The following is a 22,835-nucleotide window of genomic DNA, read 5'->3' on the forward strand; positions in this document are numbered from 1 at the left end:
GTGCATTGAGAAAACATCTCACCATGTGACATACGGTATTTGTTTTGAAATCGGAGATGCCCAGATATATGAGTGTGCGAGTACACCCTTGTCTTATTTTGCCCACTGTAATACCTTTTCTTTATTTCATTTTTTTTAGGGGGGGGGGGAGGGGGAGGGGAGTGGATGAGGGATCATGCAAAATATTTGCAGCCATTCTCATAAAATGGTATATGGAATGATGAGTGGAAATATTTCTTTAGCCAGAAGCAATTGAAGTTGTGAAATACTTGGAGAAAAAATACTTTATTGGAGCTGATACTAGACATGGAGAGAGCATCTGTCATTAACAAGGCCAAAGACAACTTCATTTCTCAGGAACATCAATGCAGTTGTTTCCCCCTACAAATTGAATCACCTTCAGCTGTGGAATGAGGCATGGTTTTCACTGCAGGAGCAAATACAGAGTTACTGCTCTGCAGGGGAACATTTTCCTATTGAACCCTCCACATCACATCTGGATACGTACAACGGCACCAGGCTGATGGCAAACTACACTCAAATATGCCGCAACAGAATCTGTGCGGGCTGGCCACCAGCAGCTTAGGCACATGGGACGATACCTACCATACCGCACATCGGAGCTCTGCTCTATATAAGGATAACGTGGAAGGTGTCTGTCCTCAGATTGTATTCTACTGCTTATTGTAACTTTTCTTCATTTGTTTTGCTCACTTCCACATGCTCAATCTATTCGGTTGTTCTGTTGATTCTGTGCTCAAATCTCCCCTCAAGAAGAACCAGCAGCAGCAACAAAATGTGTAAGTTGTTGTCCAATTACCCTTGTACATCCATCTTTCCAACCTTATCTTCCTCATTTCCCAGTATTCTTAACCAATGCAGTCTTAAATTTCCTTTTGCCAGAACTTGATGTATCAAAACACATATTTTGCAAACCTATAAATTCTTCTTATTACTGGCAGCAGCTGCAATAGTACAAGTAATGCCAGTAGTAACATTGTTAGTTCAGTCAGTATAATTACTCACACTACCACCTCAAGAGACCCCAGTCTCACTTCAGTACCAATTGTCATATCAGAATTGTTATTTCTAAGGTGCCTATGATTCAATATATATTGTATGCAGGGTGTAAATGCGCACAAGGGAGGGGGGGGGGGATTCTAATTTCCCAGTTGAAAATTCACTTTTTCCTGGGTGAAAATAGTCTATATCCCTGATGGAACTACAATTTTTCTATGTTAAGAGACAATACACTTTCCCTCTGAGCTGTACACAACTTATCAATCCTTTGAATGGTGAAGGTTTTATACACCAGGATAGATCTTCCTGGCATTTAGGAAACGAAAAACAGCGCGTCTTTGGAAGATCTTTGGTGTGCGGCAACATTTACGCTGCACGTTTCTCATAACGAAAGTATAAATAGCAATTCCACCAAATGCAATACGGTAGCTTCCGAAGCACTGAAATCAAGATTGTGACTGCTTTTATCAGCCATATTCCATGTCACGTGATCTGGCCTGCCAACAACAGCAGATATTCAGAGCACAGGACACACGATGCAGTCCGACAATAGTAATGTCATTGTTAAGTAGCGCAAAAGCACAACTAGGAAAAGTTAATGGTTTAAATTAATATATCTTCAGCACAGCTACAAGAAAAGCTAAGCTTTCACATATGATACTTGAAGTAAAAAGGGTTTTTTGTAAGCCAGTCTTAGCTCATGTCACATGATCTCGCCAGCCGATGACAACAGATATTCAGAGCATAGGACACATGATGTAGTCAGCCAATAGCAACATCACTGTTAAGTAGCATGAACACACAAACAGCAACAGTTAATGGTTTAAATTAATATACATAGTATTGCTACAAGTAAAGCAAAGCTTTAACGTATAATATTGGTGTCTAAGGTTAAGAAGCTGCAAGAGAAGCTAGGCTTTCACATATAATGTTGGTCTTTTATGCGCGTATTACACTTTATGATATATCACACAAATGAGCCAGGAAATTTTTTAATAAAGACACAAATGTCTGATCTTGTGGGCTCAAAATTCTTCTAAATGGCTCGACATTGAAGAGTTGATTTTTAAATGAGAGTCAAACGCTCTGCGATTTAAGAAATTCATCGTACATTCTCGTACACAGAAAATTTACTTTGAAAGTAACGCTTTACAAACCACCATTTGCAATATTTTCCCACGGCCTTTTAGAAATAGGTTCGTTTCAGTAGTTGCCAGGGAGCTCCAGATAACAGGCGCACATTAAAAGTGCACATTAATATGTCTGAATTCCCAATGAAGTAGGCCTCGACCTGATATTAACCTTTTCAATGTGATTTTCGGGATGTAAATTTTCTTGTAGTACAGTACTGTGTTATCTCATGTTTGGTTCTTTATTATGGCATAATGCCATACTTGTTAGAAGATGAAAACGTGCACTTGAAAGGCAGCAAACAGTTGAAACTAGCAAATAGTGTGGAATTAAACACTTCGTTTCAAATTTTGCCTCAGCAGTAAAGATTAATAAAAGGAAATTTCTTTAGCAAACCAACAAAAATAACTTCATTGTTCAGCAAGACGATTAATGCTTGACCATCAGAAAAGTGGAAATAAAATAAAATCTGAAACTAACAAATTTTTGCCTTCCGTAATTATGTGAATGTATTTTAATTCACTTGATAGCTACTGGCCACAAAAATCTGTTTTGTTTTCATTTGACGTGAGAGCAGTTAACAAAGAGGAAACAGCAAAAGCACTAAATGTAAACACGGGTAACATTAAGACTACCCACTTCCCCGCTACAACTCAGACTGCTCTGCGCGTCAGCCCTGGCTCTAAGATATTTCTGAACTGGGGCAATACTAGATAGCATTGCCCCTGTAGCATCTAGCTGCTTGCTGCTACTGCTTACACAGCCAAAAGTCACATTTCTGTAGCCAGAATCTCCTATTACAGGCTCCCAGATTGCAGCTGCTGTTGCTGCTGATGTAGTTTCGTGACAAGTTGTTCACCTCATTCAGCTTGGTCGGGCAGGCCTTCTGATCCTTTATTTAACTATTTTGCCCTCCATCACCATTTTTCAAGGTCTGATGGTGGTGGTGTTCTCTTAGGTATAAAAGAGCTCTCACCCAGGGTTGTAGTCTCAGCTGCCCTACGGTGGAATGTGCTTCAGCCAGACCTGGGGATATCTTGTACCAAGTCATTGGTCCATTGATATGTGTTTTGATTTGGCATCATCAGCGACATTGGATGTCTTGTCTGGTGTGCTACACTCCAGGCAGCGTTGCAGCAACCCTCTCGCCACAGCTTGCACAGCGATGTCTGTGGGAATATGTCCATGTTGATTTTGTAGGTCCCTTCCTAAGTTCTTACTGGGTTTGGTTGTTTTCTCAACTACTTTACTTTATTTGCTATCCTTGAACGTTAACGGTTGAGGCCCTCTCAAAATTTGTGACATAATGGCTCACTGTTCATGTTTCAGATCTTAAGCATTTGCCACACAACTGCTCTTCCAGCTCACCCCCAATCTAATGGTGGGATAGAATGGCTTGTCCCACAATTAAGGTTCAAATCAAGAAGTATACTGTGGACTCTTCCATGGAAGATACCTCAATGTTCTTCTTGGTCTCTTATAGGTTCGTGATGGTGGGGACTTAGGCAGTCCAGAAGAAATGCTCCAAGGTCGCCATCTGCGTACCCTCCTGCATCTGCACATATCGCTTCACCAATGTCCTCACTGCATCAGTGCAGTTCGTCGAGGGCCTGTATGTTACAAAGCAACCAGTGCCCTTGTCGCTGGTACTTCGCAAATGTGCAGTAGGGGAGTAGGGTGAAAGGGCGGACCACTGCACCTGTCCAGGATCACACTGCTTCCATCCCTACTCACCAGTTCTGATCAAGAATCCCTTTCCCATCATCACCCATTGCAGAGGCCATTGATGTGTCTTAAGTCGCCCTGCTTCCCACATTGGTTTAACACCCTTTCCCCAAAGTGGCAGGGGGGTCCTATAACCTTGTACATTGTATCTGGATACGCACCTGGCAGCATGCCGCTGGTGCACAGCACTCAAATATTCCACAAACAGCATCTGCGCAGGGCAGCCACCGCAGGCAGCCTACAACTTGTGCACAAGGCATAACATTCACCATGTTATCTACCTGAGTTCTCATCCATGCAAGTGCAAAGTAGCACGTGCCATTCCTCAGACTGTGTTCTATTGCTGTTGCTAGCAATATTGTACTGGTGTTACGTTGTTTACTTAAATGTGGATACATAAACTTTAGTACTCTGTTGTTGCACTATGTCTAGAATTAAGGACTTTATAGTACTAGTTAAGCTATTATCTTCAGTTACACCAGTTCTTGCAGCATCAACCAACTGGAGCAACAGTGCTTGCCAAAAGATTAGGCTATAAGAAAGAACCCAATTACTTTTTCTTAGAAAAATAAGTAAGAGTAAGAGGAGGAGGAGGAGGAGGAGGAGGAGGAGGAGGATGATGATGATGATGGGGGGGGTGGAGGGTGCGGGGACACTGACTTGCGGAAAATTAAAAATTCAAGCACAATATAATCATGAAGTTAATCCAAACAGCTTGTCTGTAGCAAGTTGACAAAGAAAGATATCCGACAGTTATAGTGCACTAGGCACAGCAGCTCCATGTGCCCTTCTCAACCAATCATGTGATGTGATTTCGTAAATGTCTTTATGGTAACGCTTCAGTGTTGTTGCAGCTATATAGCCCACTATTATTTGTGTCTGCAACCATTAGCACTATGCAGCTGAAAGCTGGCAACAGTGCTGCAAACAGTCAGGGATCATCTTGCACTGACTTGATTACAGTACAATGTTGCAAATGCTTCAAGAGTGAGTTTAGCTTCTGCTACACTGTTCATAGCTATCTTGTACTATTATTCACAGTCATTTCTTTCCATATCCAAGCACAAATGAATGGAAACAGTAATTTGTTCAGCAACACTACATGGATACTTTATGTAGTAGTTTTCAAACATTTCTAATGCAGTTTCACAGCTTTTAATGTTCTTTTTAATAAATATGTCAAACGGAAATTAAACTGTGTTCATTTTTCATGGTTTTGTTATCTGTGCAAACTTAAGGCTGTACACCAGACTGAACTGCGACTCCTGACTTTTGAAAGCAAGTACACCTCCAATAGTGTCTCCTAGACTATCAGCCAATGGCTCTCTTCAGAGTGGCTCTTCCTGTGTGTGTGTGTGTGTGTGTGTGTGTGTGTGTGTGTGTGTGTGTGTGGAGAATGAGGGAGGGAGGGAGGGAGGGAGGGAGGGACAATTCTTCCCCTCGTTTCCTTCTGCCCTGCAGCTGTCCATGATTTGTATTATTGGCCATCTAACAAATACTGACTTACTACTAGACTTCATTGTCAGCCTTGTTCGGTTTCGCTGTTCACCTATTCATGGTCTCCCAAATTCTTTAATTTTTATGTACAGCATCAGTGTCACAGGGAAAAATTCTAGTGAAACATGCATGCATGTGTGCTTGCGTGCATACATACATAACATACTTCTTCACTGTGTGTAAGAAACAAATAAGAAAATCGTACCATTTGAGATGTTTTAATTTGATAAAATGAAACATACATCACAGGGGCGGGGAAGGGGGGGGAGGTAATTCAGTTGTTGTATACATTATTTATACTGCCGCTTCAGATACCATGTAAAAACAAATAAAGAATTTGACCAACATTATTCCGGAAGTAGAATGCTGAAGCAGTGAGACTATTCATAGCAAACAAATACGGTATTTGACATTCAAACCTCATCTGGTCAGTCACAGTTAAAACATTAATGTAATTGCATTCATGAAAATGTTTTTAGAACAGTGCATACTATTCTGCTCTAGAGCATGTCACTATGTGCATTGTGCTCACTGCTGTATTCCTGCTGTGTGTGTCTTCTCAGCAGCCGATAGTAGCTGTCTTTCTTCAAATTGCTTTTTAAGAAATATATAATAAATGCAAACGAGATTCTACGCTTTCTGTAACATAAATAATCCACTATATACTATATTTGTACCATGAGATAGTATTGTCTTGATGCATAATGAATTTTATAACTGTGGTTTTTTTTCTCTCTCAGTTGATGATATACTTACCACCATTACTTGTTGCTCCTCAGTGAGTGATTGTTCTGACAGGCTTGTAAGAGCACAATGCTCAGGCATATTCTCTATTGATTGCAGCAGACCTCTTTTCTCCCTTTGTGTATTTACATTCAAGAGCTCTTCTTTTCCAAGTGTAATTTCCTTTTCTGCTATACCATTCATATGCAACAAAATAAAATACCTATTGTTACTGACAGATAATATCAGGAATCAGTTTAAAAGCATATATATATATATATATACTTGTTGTTTGAGGTTTTCTAATTCTGACTGGGATATCCTGTTGTTTTTGATTATTACACGGATTTGATCAGCTAGTCGTTGTTCTGTTAAAAATTTTAATTCTGGGTATCTGGTAATATATGTTGTGTATACTTGTGATCTGTATCCAGTTGTGTTGGTTCCTAAGTTTGTTGCTTGGTAATAACAGAACATGAGGTGTCGGTTAACTTCATCTGACCATCTCATCCTCTGTCTTTGTTTTCGTTTCCATATATATATATATATATATATATATATATATATATATATATATATATATATATATGGAAACGAAAACAAAGACAGAGGATGAGATGGTCAGATGAAGTTAACATATATATATATATATATATATATATATATATGGAAACGAAAACAAAGACAGAGGATGAGATGGTCAGATGAAGTTAACCGACACCTCATGTTCTGTTATTACCAAGCAACAAACTTAGGAACCAACACAACTGGATACAGATCACAAGTATACACAACATATATTACCAGATACCCAGAATTAAAATTTTTAACAGAACAACGACTAGCTGATCAAATCCGTGTAATAATCAAAAACAACAGGATATCCCAGTCAGAATTAGAAAACCTCAAACAACAAGTACAACAAATACTGGTACAAATAATGTGCAATCAGAAGAAGAAGAAGAAGAAGAAGAAGAAAATACAGTAATGGACTCTAACATCACAGAGCAAACAAAGAACAACACGCATAAATTAAACAATCAGAGGAAAACGATGTCTTAAGACAGCCACCAGAACAAGCACAAACAGAACACGAAGTGATACACATGTTAGATGGAGAAGAAAAATTTAAGCTGACTGTTGTGACTCGCTGATCTTTCAAAGTGCCACCACGCAGTTACGCACGTCCTCTACATGCGGCGCTGTCTGGCAGCAGCCACTAGACTCAGACTCAGATATGATTTGACTGTTAGGTGGCATACGTCTTACTCTGTTTACTTGATCTGTTACTTTCATGTCTTGCATCGTCCTTGAAATATAGTTGTTCAACTTGAATTTATAACAATTGGCGACGAGGTAGTGAATTTTTCTTTTTCATCGTTGACCCACGTGTTTCCATGGCTACTTTAGAGCAACTATTGCAAGGTCTCAGAACAGCAAACACTTCTCACAAATGCGATTCATGATTTCGTCTGGGCATCAAATGCGGGGCGTCTCTCGTCTTCGTCTCTACCTTCTTTTCCTCCTTACGAGATGGCAGAAGACTGGTCTGATTTTGAAAAAAGGCTTCAACAACACTTCTTGGCATTTCGTGTTGCAGGCGACCAAACATGTAAGTCTCTGTTCCTTTCATGGATTTCCCCTCAAATGTATCGGTTGTTGTCGCAATTGGCTCCTTTGAAAGATCCTGCATCTTTTTCCTTTGCTAAAATGTGCTCACTTCTGTCCGTCTATTTTCAAAAGCATACGCATGTGGTAGCCTCTCGTGTTGCCTTTCATCGTTGTCAAACACAACCGAAGCAATCCTATCGCACTTGGGCTGCTGAACTTCACGGCCTCAGTAGAAAGTGTCAATTTGTTACTGAAGTTCACAAAGAATCCTACGCTGATTCCATGGTAAGGGATGCTATTATCCGGTCGGCGCCCGACAAGGAAGTTAGGCAACATGCCCTTCAGTTGGCAAATCCGACTGTAGATGAAGTCCTATCCATCGCTCAGTCTTTTGAAATTTCTCGCGCTGCTGGAGCGCAAATAGAGGCATGGGGTGACATTGGGGAAATACAACCTCTGTGCACTGTTGACGAAGCGTGTGGCGCATCCCCCCCCGGTCGACGTGGCCTCAGTACGCTCCCAAGCCCAGCCTCAGCCTAACCGTGAACAAACCTTTAAGAAACTGCAGCAAAACCCACGGCAACTTCCTTCATGTCCGCGGTGTTTCACGGAACATTCACCATCTGACTGCATACATGATGTTCATGAACATAGCGCTGATTCTGATTCTGTGTTGTCTGTCAATTGTACTTCTTCCCTTTCAGGGAAGTTGTTCCTCACTGTCCAAATACTTGGTCGAGATGTTCGCATGCAGGTGGATACTGGTTCTGCTGCCACTATCATCAATTCTCAGACATATCTTCAGTTGGGTTCTCCAATCCTGTCACCTGTCACTAGGCAATTACGGATTTAACAAATAAACAGAAGATTTCTCTCTTGGGACAATTTGATGCTGAGGTATCTTACAAATCTGTCGTTCGCACTGTTCCCATATTTGTGGTCGACCATAGTAATGCGGAGAATCTTTTTGGTTCCGATGCCTTTTGCGTTTTTGGGTTCTCCATAGATGACTCTGTCAAAATAGTCTCTGATGCGATTCCTTAGGCTCAATTGGATTCCTTGTCGACGACATTTTCGTCTCTTTTTTTCTCCTGGGTTAGGCCGTGCAAGCGACTTTGAAGCTCGTATCACTCTCAGACCCATTGCTTGGCCCCATTCCTGTGGCCCTTCGTGATCAGGTCAAACGGAAGCTGGATCGTCTCGCTGCTTCAGGGGTCTTGCTTCCTGTCACTTCCAGTGAGTGGCCCTCTCCTGTCGTTGTTGCTAAGCCAAATGGTGATATTCGTCTGTGGTGATTTCAAAGCCATTGTAAATGCTCAATGCCTTATCGACACTTACCCTATGCCTCAACCTGAAAAATTGTTTACTAAACTTGCTGGAGGCCAGTATTTTTCTAAACTGTCAGAAGCTTATCATCAACTTCCTCTCGACGCTGCTTCCCAGCAGTTTCTGGTCCTTAACACGCCTTTCGGCCTCTATCAATACCAACGATTGCCATTTGGGGTTGCCAGAGCCCCTGCTCTCTTTCAGCGATTCTTGGAACAATTATTGCTCACTGTCCCTAGGTGTATAAATTACACGGACGACATTGTTGTCACTGGCTCCACCACTGACGAACATCTTCAAAATCTCCGCACACTTTTTCATGTCCTACAGACTGCCGGTCTTAAGTGTAATCTTCAGAAATCAAATTTTTTTCCGGCATCTATCACGTATTTGGGGTTTCAACTCTCTCGGGATGGTATTTGTCCGCTTCAACAAACTGTTGCTGCGATCGATGCCCTTCCTTGCCCTACATCTGTTAAGGAACTGCAGACCTTCTTGGGCAAAATAGCATACTATCACAGGTTTTTACGGTCTGCTGCTTTGGTGGCTCAGCTGTTGCATCGCCTGTTGCATAAAAACGTGCATTTTCATTTTCACTGGTCCGCATCATGCGATGCGGCTTTCCAGAAATTGACGACTATGCTGAAACAGGCCCCATGCTTGGCTACTTAACGACCTGGCCAACATCTTGTTCTTGCCATGGATGCCTCTCAATACGGGTTTGGTGCAGTCCTTGCACACCGTTTTTCTGACGGTTCTGAACAACCCATTGCTTATGCCTCCAAAACGCTCAAGGATGCCCAACAAAAGTACTCTCAAATCGAAAAAGAAGCTTTGGCCATTATTTATGCTCTTCATACATTTGGTGTTTTTCTCTATGGATCCAAATTTCATCTTGTTACGGATCACAAACCACTTGTTTCCTTGTTTCATCCATCAACGTCACTTCCCGACAAGGCTGCACACCACCTCCAGTGTTGGCTCTTTACTTGTCTCGTTTCAATTATGAGATTCATTTCCGGTTGACGCCTCAACATGCGAATGCTGATGCACTGTCACCTTCCCATGGGTCCTGATCTGGCATTCGAGAGGGACGAACTTTTGTGTTTCCACCTGGATGTTGCCGAGCAGCGGGTTGTGGACGGGTTCCCCATCACCAGGGACCAGCTGGCGGCTGCCACGGGTTCTGATCCTACCCTCTCCCAGGTTTTATGCTATATTCAGAAGGGTTGGCCAGATCATCCGTCCGCTAAGACTTCTGATCCGCTCTGGAACTACTACGCTTTGCGTTACCGCCTCACGGCTAGAGATGGTGTTATCCTCCTTTCCACCGAAAATGCTTCGCCGCCTGTTGTGGTAACTGCATCTTTGCATGCTTCAGTCTTGCGCCTCCTTCACCGAGGGCACTGTGGTGTGTCTCGCACAAAATCTCTAGCGTGCCGTCATGTGTACTGGCCCGGCATTGACTCTGGTCGCTGCCTGCAGCCCTTGTGAGTCACAGGCCGCCGCCCCGAAGTCATCTTTGTCGCCGTGGCCTTTGCCTGAGAAGCCCTGGGAGAGTATTCATGCTGACTTGGCGGGACCTTTTTTAGGTACTTATTGGCTTCTCGTTATTGTACGTTGCTCGTCGCCTACCACCGCGGAACCACCAATGCTCTAAGCTCGCATTTTCTCTTTGGAAGGCCTTCCCTCTACTCTTGTTACTGATAATGGTCCGCAATTTGCCTCTTCCAATTTTGCGGATTTTTGTGCCCGTCATGTCGTCATGTATGTCATGGCTCCTCCGTTCCATCCACAGTCAAACGGTGAGGCTGAATGACTGGTCCGCACATTTAAGGCTCGGATGAGGAAACTCCTTACTTCTTCTGCTGCTGATGATGCGCTTCTCCAATATTTGGCTTCTTACCGTTTCACCCCCATGGGCGACCACAGCCCGGCTGAGCTCTTACATGGCCGACAGCCCCGCACGCTACTTCATCTTCTGCGGCCTTGCACCTCACGGCCGCGGGTGCCTTTGCTTGGCCAGTTCACCGCCGGCAACCTTGTATAGGTACAGGGATATGGTAGGCGGCCAAAATGGAGTCCTGGCCGCATCTATGACACCGTGGCTGACGCCTGTATGAAATCCAGACTGACACCAGCTTCGGCCCCGTGTGCCGGCAACGCCTGTTCCGGATACCGCTACACCACCTTTGGCTCTACCTGACGCTCGGGATCCTGGAATCTCTCAATACTCACAACGCAGTCCTCTCACCATCATATCGGTGCCAGCACAAGAACTGACGCCAACAGGAGATATGCCCATGCAGGAAACGGATGACCATCACCTGTTGGAGCAACTCTACTCGCCTCCTTCTCCTGAGGACGCGGACATATCACCCATGTCTCCTGTTATAACAAACGGACTTGCCGCAACGGGCAGGTTGGTGCACGGGACCCCAGCAGATTCGACCCCCATGTCTCCTGTCATCTCGACCCGTTATCATCAGGGACACTTCCGTCCGTATGGAAAGCCTCCTCCTCCAGTCAAACAACACCTATGGATGTTAGCAATATACAGGCCACCTCCACCAAGACCTGTGCAAAAAATTCAAAGGAGGGAAAAGTGTTGTGACTTGCCAATCTTTCAAAGTGCCGCCGTGCAGTTACACGCGTCATCTACATGTGGCGCTGTCTGCCAGCCAAGCAGCAGCAGCGCCACCTAAGCGGCCAGCCAGCCAGCGGCAGCTAGACTTGGACTCAGTTATGATTTGACTGTTAAAGTGACATGTCTTACTCTGTTTACTTGATCTGTAACTTTCATGTATTGCGTCGTCCTTGAAATATATTTGTTCAACTTGAAGTTATAACACTGACATATATAGAATGCAAAGACACAATACAGACATTAGACCACTATTAACACAATCATACACAACAAAATAAATGAAAATACAACTATGGAAGTGTTACAACTACTAGTTTATATAGGAGCACTCACTACACTAAATATACACACTAAGCAGAGATCAGAACCAACCAACACACAGAAGAAAATTCCACAAAACCAGCATGGCAACACAGGCTACAGATCAGAATAGAAAAACTGAGAAAAGACATTGGACAGCTAACACAATTTATAAGAAATGAAATATCAGACAAAAAACGAAAAAGGTTAGGTAAAATCTCACAACAAGAAGCGATAGAGCAATTAGATGAAAGGAAGCAGAAATTACAAGCATTGGCCAAACGACTTAGAAGATACAAAAATAGTGAAAATAGAAGGAAACAAAACCAAACATTCAACACAAACCCAAAGAAATTTTACCAGACAATGGATGCCACACACATTAAAATAGACAATCCACCAAACATAACAGACCTGGAACACTTCTGGAGCAACATATGGTCAAACCTGGTACAACGTAACAGACATGCATGGTGGACACAAGCAGAAAGACACATACAAGATGATATCACAAATGCCTGAAGTGATAATTTTGCAACATGAAGTTACCCGAGCAATTAATTCTACGCACAATTGGAAAGCCCCTGGAAAAGATAAAATAGCAAATTTCTGGCTAAAGAAGTTCACCTCAAGACATTCGCTTCCAACTAAATTATTTAACAGTTACATTGCAGACCCATACACAGTCCCTGATACACTTACACAAGGAATAACTTAACTGAAACCTAAAGATCAAGCAGACACAGCAAACCCAGCAAAATATCGCCCCATAACATGCCTACCAACAATACACAAAATATTAACTTCAGTCATTACACAGAAATTAATGACACATACAACACAGAACAAAATTATAAATGAAGAACAAAGAGGCTGCTTCAAAGGAGCACGAGGATGTAAAGAGCAACTGATAATAGATGCAGAGGTGACGTATCAAGCTAAAACTAAACAAAGGTCACTACGCTACGCATAAATTGATTACTGAAAAGCTTTTGATAGTGTACCCCACTCATGGTTAATACAAATACTGGAAATATACAAAGTAGATCCTAAACTGATACAGTTCCTAAACATAGAAATGAAAAATTGGAAAACGCCACTTAATATCCAAACAAATTCAAATAATATCACATCACAGCCAATACAGATTAAGCGTGGAATATACCAAGGAGACTCATTAAGTCCTTTCTGGTTCTGCCTTGCTCTGAACCCACTATCCAACATGCTAAATAATACAAATTATGGATATAATATTACTGGAACATACCAACACAAAATCACACATTTGCTATACATGGATGATCTAAAACTACTGGCAGCAACAAATCAACGACTCAACCGATTACTAAAGATAACAAAAGTATTCAGCAATGATATAAATATGGCTTTTGGAACAGACAAATGTAAGAAAAATAGCATAGTCAAGGGAAAACACACTAAACAAGAAGATTACATACTGGATAACCAAAGCAACTGCATAGAAGCGATGGAAAAAACAGATGCCTATAAATATCTAGCATACAGACAAAAAATAGGAATAGATAATACAAATATTACAGAAGAACTAAAACAAAAATCAAAGACTAACAAAAATACTGAAAACAGAATTGACAGCAAGAAATAAGACAAAAGCTATAAATACTTATGCCAATATTGACCTACTCATTTGGAGTAGTGAAATGGAGTAACATAGACCTAGAAGCACTCAATACACTTACACTATCACAATGCCACAAATATAGAATACATCACAGCAACAGGAAGATTCACATTAAGCAGAAAGGAAGGAGGAAGGGGATTTAACAACATAAAAAACCTACATTACGGACAGGTAGACAATTTAAGAAAATTCTTTATAAAACAAGCAGAAACTAGCAAAATACACAAAGCAATCACTCATGTAAATACATCGGCTACACCATTGCAATTTCATAACCACTTCTACAACCCTTTAGATCACATAACATCAACAGATATGAAGAAAGTAAATTGGAAAAAGAAAACACTACATGGCAAGCACCCATATCATCTAACACAGCCACACATTGATCAAGACGCATCCAACACATGGCTAAGAAAAGGCAATATATACAGTGAGACGGAAGGATTCATGATTGCAATACAGGATCAAACAATAAACACTAGATATTACAGCAAGCATATTATTAAAGATCCCAATACCACAACAGATAAATGCAGACTTTGCAAACAACAAATAGAAGCAGTAGATCACATCACAAGCGGGTGTACAATACTAGCAAATACAGAATACCCCAGAAGACATGACAATGTAGCAAAAATAATACATCAACAACTTGCCATACAACATAAACTAATAAAACAACACGTTCCCACATACAAGTATGCACCACAAAACATACTGGAGAATGATGAATACTAATTATACTGCAACAGAACCATTATAACAGATAAAACAACACCATATAACAAACCTGACATCATACTCACCAATAAAAAGAAGAAATTAACGCAACTAATCGAAATATCCATACCCAATACAACAAATATACAGAAGATAACAGGAGAAAAAATTGAAAAATCATCCAACTGGCTGAGGAAGTCAAGGACATGTGGCATCAGGATAGAGTTGACATTATACCAATTATACTATCAACTACAGGAGTCATACTACACAATATCCACCAGCACATCAACGCAATACAGCTACATCCAAATATATATATATACACACACACACACACACACACACACACACACACACACACACACACACACACACACACACACACAACTACAGAAATCTGTAATTATTGATAGATGTTCAACTACCCGAAAGTTCCTAAATGGAATGTGGCATATACCGTACAGTTAAAAGGAAGTCATGCTTGATCAAGGTCCACGTCACTTTCCATTTTTAACCAGACATAATGTCTGAGAAAAGAAAGAAGAAGAAGAAGATGATGATAATAATAATAATAATAATTCCCAATTATGGTCTGTTCCTTCCCCTTGGTGTCTCCATTCACTTCAACAACTTTGTGTTATTTAGTCTATGAGACCTGCTTTAATTGCGCGCACTACATTTTTATTTCTTTATTTGCTAGTTTACAAATCTGATCTACTGCCAGAGTATCACAGCTAATTGTTTGCATTTGTCATTAATTTATTATTTTAATTAACTGTACATATATCCAAAGATCAAACAATTGAAGATTACCTTCCAGCTGTGTTAGTATAAGCTGTTAATGTACTATAGCTATGTGTATTACTATAATGTGTCAATACTTTGGTTAGTTGGTTTAAAAGGGGGGGGGGGGGGGGGGAAGAGCCATAAGAATGACAGAAGGACAACCAACACTACCATGGAAAAAACAGAAAAAGAAAACCATGGAGAGAAGCAAGAAACAGGTAGAAGGGGTAAAAACAAGAGAGCAGGTGACTGTGGCTGGCCGACCACAATAACAAAAAGGAAAAGCCAGCCATTCTGCAACACATCAAAACATCCACTCTAACATCCACTCTAAAAGCAGCAGAGTGGAAAACACAAAAGGACAAATGACATGCGCTAAAACTTATATAGAATGATATTACCCACAGTCAAGTATAAAACTTAAAACTAAATTTGCCGATGAGGCGTTGTCAGCTAAAATTAATGGCAACGAGTCTGGCAACTGAAGAGTCCGTCGAAGGGCAGCCAAAGATGGACAGCTTACCAAGATATGGGCCACTGTCAGCCGGGTGCCGCACCGATACAGGCGGGTCATCACGGCGCAGGAGGTAGTTGTGCGTCACCCAAGTGTGGAGCTGGCAGAGAACCACAGAGTCCCTGTGAGAGGCCCACATGGAGAACTGCCACACATTCATAGTCTCCTTAATGGCAAACAGTTTGTTGTGTGTGCTGAGGTTATGCCATTTCATCTCCCAAAGCCACAAAACCGGACTACTGAATGCAGGTCAGTTGCAGAGAAGCCGATCTCCATAAGCGGTATCTATGTAGCCTGTTTGGCCACCCTGTCAGCAAGTTCGTTGCCTAGGATTCCGACGTGACCTGTGGTCCAGACAAACACCATTGAATGACTGGACTGTCCCAGATGGACTCGTGGATGGTCACTACCAAAGGATGACGAGGGTAGCACTGGTCGATAGCTGGTAGGCTGCTCAAGGAGTCAGTACACAGAAGAATTGACTCCACAGGGTATGAACGGATGTGCTCAAGAGCACGAGATATATCCACCAGCTCAGCAGTGAAAACACTAAAGCCATTGGGCAAGGAATGCTGTTCAATATGTCCTTCAGGGACATACGCGAAGCCGACGTGACCATCAGCCATCGAGCCATTTGTGTAAACCACTTCACTTCATGGCCTCAGTACATATCAGTAATCTAGAGGAAGGGGCAGCCAAGGTTAACTGAGTCCTTAGGGCCATGTGAAAGGTCCAGTGAAGCTGCAGCCTAGGCGTTCACTAGGGAGGCGTACGTGAATGGACCTCGAGTATAGGTGGTAAAGGCAAGGACTCCAGTTTGGAAAGAAGGGATCAGACACAAACTGCAATTGGAAGCCCTGACCTGGGCCGCTGATACGGGAGATGAACTGCTGGGGTGGGAAAAGGAGACTGATTCGGATGCGCAGGAAAACTACGAACATGTGCAACATAACTGGCCAGAAGCTGTGCATGCCTAACCTGCAAGGAGGGGCTCCGGCCTCCACAAGGACACTGGTCACTGGACTCATCCTAAAAGCTCCTGTTGCTAGGCTAATGCCACAGTGGTGGACTGGGTCGAGTAAACGCAATGCTGAGGGCTCTGCCGAACCATAAACTAGACTCCCATAGTCAAGTCATGATTGAACGAGGGCTTTGTAGAGCTGCAGCGGTGTGAAGTGATTTGCACCCCAGTTGGTATTGCTAAGGCAGCGGAGGGCATTGAGGTGCTGCCAGCCACTTAAGCGGATGAAGGTGAGGAAGCCAAGACAATCAGGCATCAAAAACCAGTCCTAAGAATCGATATGTCTCCACTGCAGTGAGTGGATCATCATTAAAATAAAGTTCTGCTTCTGGATGAATGGTACAACGCCGACAGGAGTGCATAACACCCGACTTTTCAGCCAAAAACTGGAAACTGTGGGCTAGAGCCCATGACTGTGCCTTGTGGATGGCTCCCTATAGGTGCCGCTCAGCAACACCAGTATTGGTGGAGCAGGGCAGGGGTCTGCATTGCAAGGAACCAGGTTTCCTGGAGGGCAATGCAGAAAGCAAGTGCAAAGCTTAACAGTTGCCATAGCTCAGCCAGGAGGTGGAGAAAAAAAATCGCCACAATTCCACTGGAGGATGACGTCATTGTGAGACTGGGAAAGCATGGAACATACAATGAGGCAGTTTACACCTAGTCACCTGCTGCCACAGACTTTTTGCCCGAGCATTCTATATCCATTGTGTCTGAGGGTCCAGCAAGATCTAGGTCCTCAGCAGACGCCAGAATCTCCACCTCATCTGCAGACGCAGAGCTTGTAGGTAGCGGTAGTGTGGATGCCATCGCAAATCCCTTCGTCTTGGGGACCTTCTCTTTGGATTTCTCTCACTGCTCCTTGGGTTTCCCTGGCTGGGAGGACTTCACTGATTCAGTCTACAGGACTGAGGATGAGCACGAAGCCCTACAACCAGCTGCTTTTGGGCTCTTCAGCCTCTGGCGGGTGTCATCTTTCCCACTAGCAGAAGCCTGGGAAGGGGGTGACCCAAGGGACCCCTTCCTAGCGACAGGAGCCGAAGAAGACCTATGCTGCTATGGCTCAGAGGTGGGATCTGATATCCTCGATGGTTGGGGGGTGTTGCTCCCGAAGTAGGTGGTGTGGGAGCAACAGGGAAGGAAATGCCCCCCACCATCAAGGGAGCAGGTGTAAGTCTTCTGGTTCTGGGAGGCAACAGGAATGCGAGGAACTGATGGAGCGACAACTGTTCTTGTAGCGGTGGCATAAGAGCAGGTCATGGCCACAGCATGTAGGCGCACAAATTTACTCTTAGCCTCAGTACAAGTCAGTCAGTCCGGGGTCTTATATTCCATGATTTTCCCTCTTTCTGTAGTTAAACTTAAAATGTTTAATTTCAAGACTCCTTTTCCTCAAAGTATGTCCACTGAGTCAATATTAAAAGAGTGGCAGTAGTAGACTGAGAAGACCTCCGTCAGTCACATGGTAATGGAGGTTACAATGATGAGAGATGTAGCTCAGGAATAAGTTATCTGTAAATGCTGTCTACAAGTAATGTGATGCCGAGTCAACACAATAGCAAACAAAAGGTCAAGCAAACAAAGAGTTTAATAAAATTGTCCAAGAAGCAACCAGCTTACAACCTGTGCGCATACCCATATGATGCCACGTACCTCCAGATATCTACCAGAGACTTGATGTGTGATGATGTCACCAAGATGAATGGTTGAATCCATGTCACACATAACTGCCACTGTGTTATCACTGGCATTAGATTCAAATAGGAAATAACTGCTACAAAAGGTTTTAATGTTTTAATGGCTGCATTTATACCCGGATCAGAACAACAAAGTGATTGATATCTAGCTGTCCACAGGACTGCTACCTCAGCAACAGCTAATCATAAAACAAGATTGGCTGCATCTCCTGTTCTGTTCACCATTGTCAAATCTGTGCTACTGAAGATAACGGCTACTGTAGTCAGTTGTTGACGACTTGCAGTCTGTAACAACAGTTGTCATCAGTTTTCTTTTGCACTTCATTTCTCTGTGTTACGAGTTTGTTTTGCGCTACCAAATGACTGCAACTTGTAGTGGAAGTATGCTAAACAGAAAGTTCAGTGATCTACTCATGTTTTATGTGATCAGACATGTGAGTGTGCGCGCTCAGTGCGAGAATATTTCAAGAACGAGATAGACAATGGTGCAACTCTATTGCCTCTAATGAAGGTAATTGAAAGAACTGCTGATGCTTTGATGATACACAAAAATACTGCCACCAAAATTTGTAAGAAGAAATATTGTGCGGAAGAGGAAGAGCCTGATTCATTTAAACTGTGAGCACCTGGAAAGAGGAGGATAGAACCACATGTAACAAACTTAGACTCTTTTCAACAAGATGCTGCTCGTCACCACATATACGGTTATTACGAGAGAAAAGAACATCCAATTATTAAAAAAACTGTGCATCAGTCTTTGCAAGGCATAGCTATCCAGTGGCAGCAAAACATCTTTATTAATGGTTGTCAGAGCCTTCAGTTTATGGCATAAAGAATTAATGGATGGAAAATTAAAATGGAGAGACTTGACACCAGAGCATGGCGGCATAAGTTTTTTAGAGCTATTGTAAAGTGCCATTTGAAGACACTGTGTGGCTTGACGAAACCTGGACAAATGCCAGCCATTCTGTCAGAAAAAACTAGACAGATGATAGCTTATGTGGAAGTTCAGCTATTCTGATGGGAAAGGTTGCAAAAATTATTGCCTTGCACGCTGGAACTGCATCTGATTTCGTACCTAAGTGTCTCCTCGTTTCAAAATCTGACGACTATCATGACAAGATGAACCACAATATTTTTCTGAAGTGGTTCAAGGGGGCAACTACTGGAAAACTTAACTTGGCCATCTACCATTGCAATGGATAATGCCCCATACAATTCAGTTATTAAAGATAAAGCACCAACAATAGCAACGAAATAAGCCAACATCGTTGAATGGTTGAGATGCCACAACTAGTAAATTCAGGACAATTTATGTAAACCAGAACTCATGAAAACTGTAAAGAAAAATAAGCCACAGTTTCAACAGTATGTTTAGATGAGGCAGCTAAAGAACATAGCACAGTGCTCTTAGGCTTCCACCAAACCACTGCCACTTTAAAGCCATCAAAAGGATTTGGGCACAAACTAAAAATTATGTGGTAACAAATAATAAAAGTTTCACTATGGCAGAAATTCAAAGACTGTCAGAAGAAGCAGTGGCACAAATAATGCCAGGAAAGTGGAGAAATGTTGTACACCACACAGAAATGATTGTTAAAGAAGCATGGAAAAGTGATGGGAGTGTCAAGAATAATATAAAAAATATTATTACATCCCTGGGAAATTCCAGTGGCCCGCCCACAGACTAGAGCTCAGATAACAGTGTTGAGGGGGGGGGGGGGGGGGGGGGGGGGGAAATATTCTGAACAAAGTGGCATTTACCCTTTGCCCTTTATTCATCTTTATCTTTGTGTCTGTATTTTGTATTTTTGACTGAATGGTGTGTACTGCAGTTGCACAATAAATCTCATCTCGTAATTAAGGAATACTCCTCTGCACAAAGATGACACACTGCATGCACACTACAGTGACTGGGGAGCGCTGAAGCAGTTTATATCAATTCTAATGCCCCTTACTTATTGATTGCGACAACTGAATAAAGTTCGTTGTGATTGTTACAACAGTGCTCTTCCTGTTGCTTTTGTTGAGATATACAGATAATAGGAACACAGAATCATTTTATACATGGGAGAGCATTTATTAAGCCACAAGGATGTAATGATCCTGTAAAGCAAACTCAGTACTGCACATTAAAAGGCAGCATGAGAAGGTAGTCCACTAAGGAACTACACAGCTGTTCTGCTACAGGCATAATGCGCATGCACGCACTGGCCAACTGACAATGTCACCTCCTTCAACACTCAACTGTGCTTTGCTGTCAATCACTTTGTTATTCTGATTTGCATATAGAGCCCAATATGACTATCCTAGTTTGCCCCTCCTTAGGGGATTGTGCTTAAGTGGTGGTGGTGGGTAAAACCACACCCCCAAAAGGGGAATTTTTTGCAGTTTTACAGTTACCTTTAGTAAAGGACTCACAATATTGAAAACATGGTCCTATTAAAACTGTAGGGCATTAAATTCTGCATTGAACAAGACCAGACACACACTTTTTGACAACCCATCCCTAAGTTGGACATATTTTGTATATTTGTGAGAAATTTTTGTTTTAACTTCTCCTTTTTGGTAATAACATCTAACTTAAGCCTTCTATCAGTTAAGTAGCCATACGAAAGTTACAGATCCATAAATTCTGTGTTCGATGAGATCAAAATAGTGAATTTTTTTGGACAAAATGTTTCCGTACAGCTCCACCTTAAAGTTCAAGCAGATCACATTAATTGTGTATGTTGTGATAAAGAACACGGAATTTTTTTTGCATCACATTTTGTATTGAAAATACACAAACGGTAGAACATAGTACTATAGCACATCTTAGTACTAGTCTTGTGCCTAATAAATATAATAATAAGTTACTCAACTTTGAAATTTACAATTAATTTTGTTGCATGTTGGAAACAAGCACTTGTAAAAATCACAGATTGTGTCCTGTATGTGAAAAGATAATATAGGAGAATGAGGCAGTGACTTTGAAAGCAAGAGGAATCAGAACTTTGTGGGAGTGCAGTAAGACGAGACATATTGGAAAGGATGTTCTTTTTAAGATATGTGATACCGTAAAACTTCATGCCTCCTTATAACTCACAAATCTTACACCAGGGAGGAAAATGTGGCTGCTAGTGGAAGGGGAGTTGCATGTCCAGTCCGATCACAACAGCCAGTTCTCTCTCTCTCTCTCTCTCTCTCTCTCTCTCTCTCTCTCTCTCTCTCTCTCTCTCTCTCTCTCTCATAACACAGGTGCCAATGATGATTTCATTTCCAAACAACTAAGACTGAATGTCTATTGGTGGTTTGCTGTCAGTACTGTAATCCTTCCTCTCCAGCAGCTTGGGTTGGTTGGTTGGTTTGGGGTATGAAGGGACCAAACTACAGGGTCATCAGTAACTTGGGTGTAAGAATGGTGGACTATTCCAATTAATCCTAACCAAACAAAGTGCAACACGTGTTGTAAGGGGTCCGTAGGCCCTTACTATGAATTTGCACTCGGCACAGGTCGATAGGGCGAACAATCGATTGTGTCGTGTTGCGAGAGCGAGTGTAGAGTTGGGCCAGTGCCATGTTGCGGGTAGAGGTGTGCGGAAGCCAGTTGTTGTAATGCAAGGCTTTAACGACGAAGGGAGTTGCCATCGCCACGGTTTAACACCTTTGTGCTAGAATAATACTGGGAAAGTGAAGAAGTATTGTTATGAAAGTGATTAGTGATATTCTAGAGCCGATATTTTGGTTTCGCATCTACCGCACCGGCATCTCTTTGGATTGCAGTGATGGATTAACGTGTGACGATAATGAAAAATGAAGAAGCCTGTGCTGAGATTAGCCGTAATTAGATATGTATGACAAAGGCAGTGGCTGTCTCCTCCTTTTTGTGTTTTTGAGACGAATATAGGTTCGTAATTAGTGAAACTGTGTTGGTGTTTTTCTTGTTACCAGACATTTTCTTATTACAGCATTTGAGAAGGACGAACTGGAAAGTAACAACTTCCGTAGCAGCCAATTCCGACTGCCAGCCCCATTAGGTATACGGTCACATTAATAATAATTATTGGGCTGCTATTCGACCAGATCAGATCAGGTCGGCTAAAATAAACGGAGGTGTTACAGTGTGGTGTTTGATGGCTACTCAGAAGACCTGCCCACCAAGAGTACCAAATATGCTGAGCGTCTCCACCGAAACAAAAGACACTACTCCCGAGGTCATCTTTACCAATAACGAAAATAAAGTCATCTCATTAGCTTGCTTCCTGAGAGTCTTGAAGGCTTCTCAGTAAAGCAAGCTAAGGAAGACACAAACCACCTGATTATTACCAGGGCCCTTAGGGTACGACAGGAGCATGAGAAAGTTGTGGTAGTTGGTGAGGATACGAACCTTCCCATCATACTACATGCCCTAGACACACCACCAGCAAACATATATTTCTCAGAAACTGAAAGAGGAATGACCCCCTCAAAAG

General features: G+C 42.2%; 1 protein-coding gene across 5 annotated transcripts in view; it reads right to left on the reverse strand.

Annotated features, from left to right (window-relative positions):
• LOC124804323 (centrosomal protein of 112 kDa-like) overlaps nucleotides 1-22,835 on the reverse strand; it is a 174,240-nt gene that overhangs the window by 56,046 nt on the left and 95,359 nt on the right. For 4 of the 5 annotated variants that reach the window (XM_047264743.1, XM_047264742.1, XM_047264746.1 and 1 more), the window contains exon 6: nucleotides 6,130-6,287. In XM_047264743.1, coding sequence (XP_047120699.1) covers nucleotides 6,130-6,287 — 158 coding nt within the window. The remainder of the gene's footprint in view (nucleotides 1-6,129; nucleotides 6,288-22,835) is intronic. The other variant, XM_047264744.1, reaches the window with a different exon arrangement.

This window comes from Schistocerca piceifrons, chromosome 1 (genome assembly GCF_021461385.2).
Source record: "Schistocerca piceifrons isolate TAMUIC-IGC-003096 chromosome 1, iqSchPice1.1, whole genome shotgun sequence".
NCBI classification, from domain to species: Eukaryota; Metazoa; Arthropoda; class Insecta; order Orthoptera; family Acrididae; genus Schistocerca; species Schistocerca piceifrons.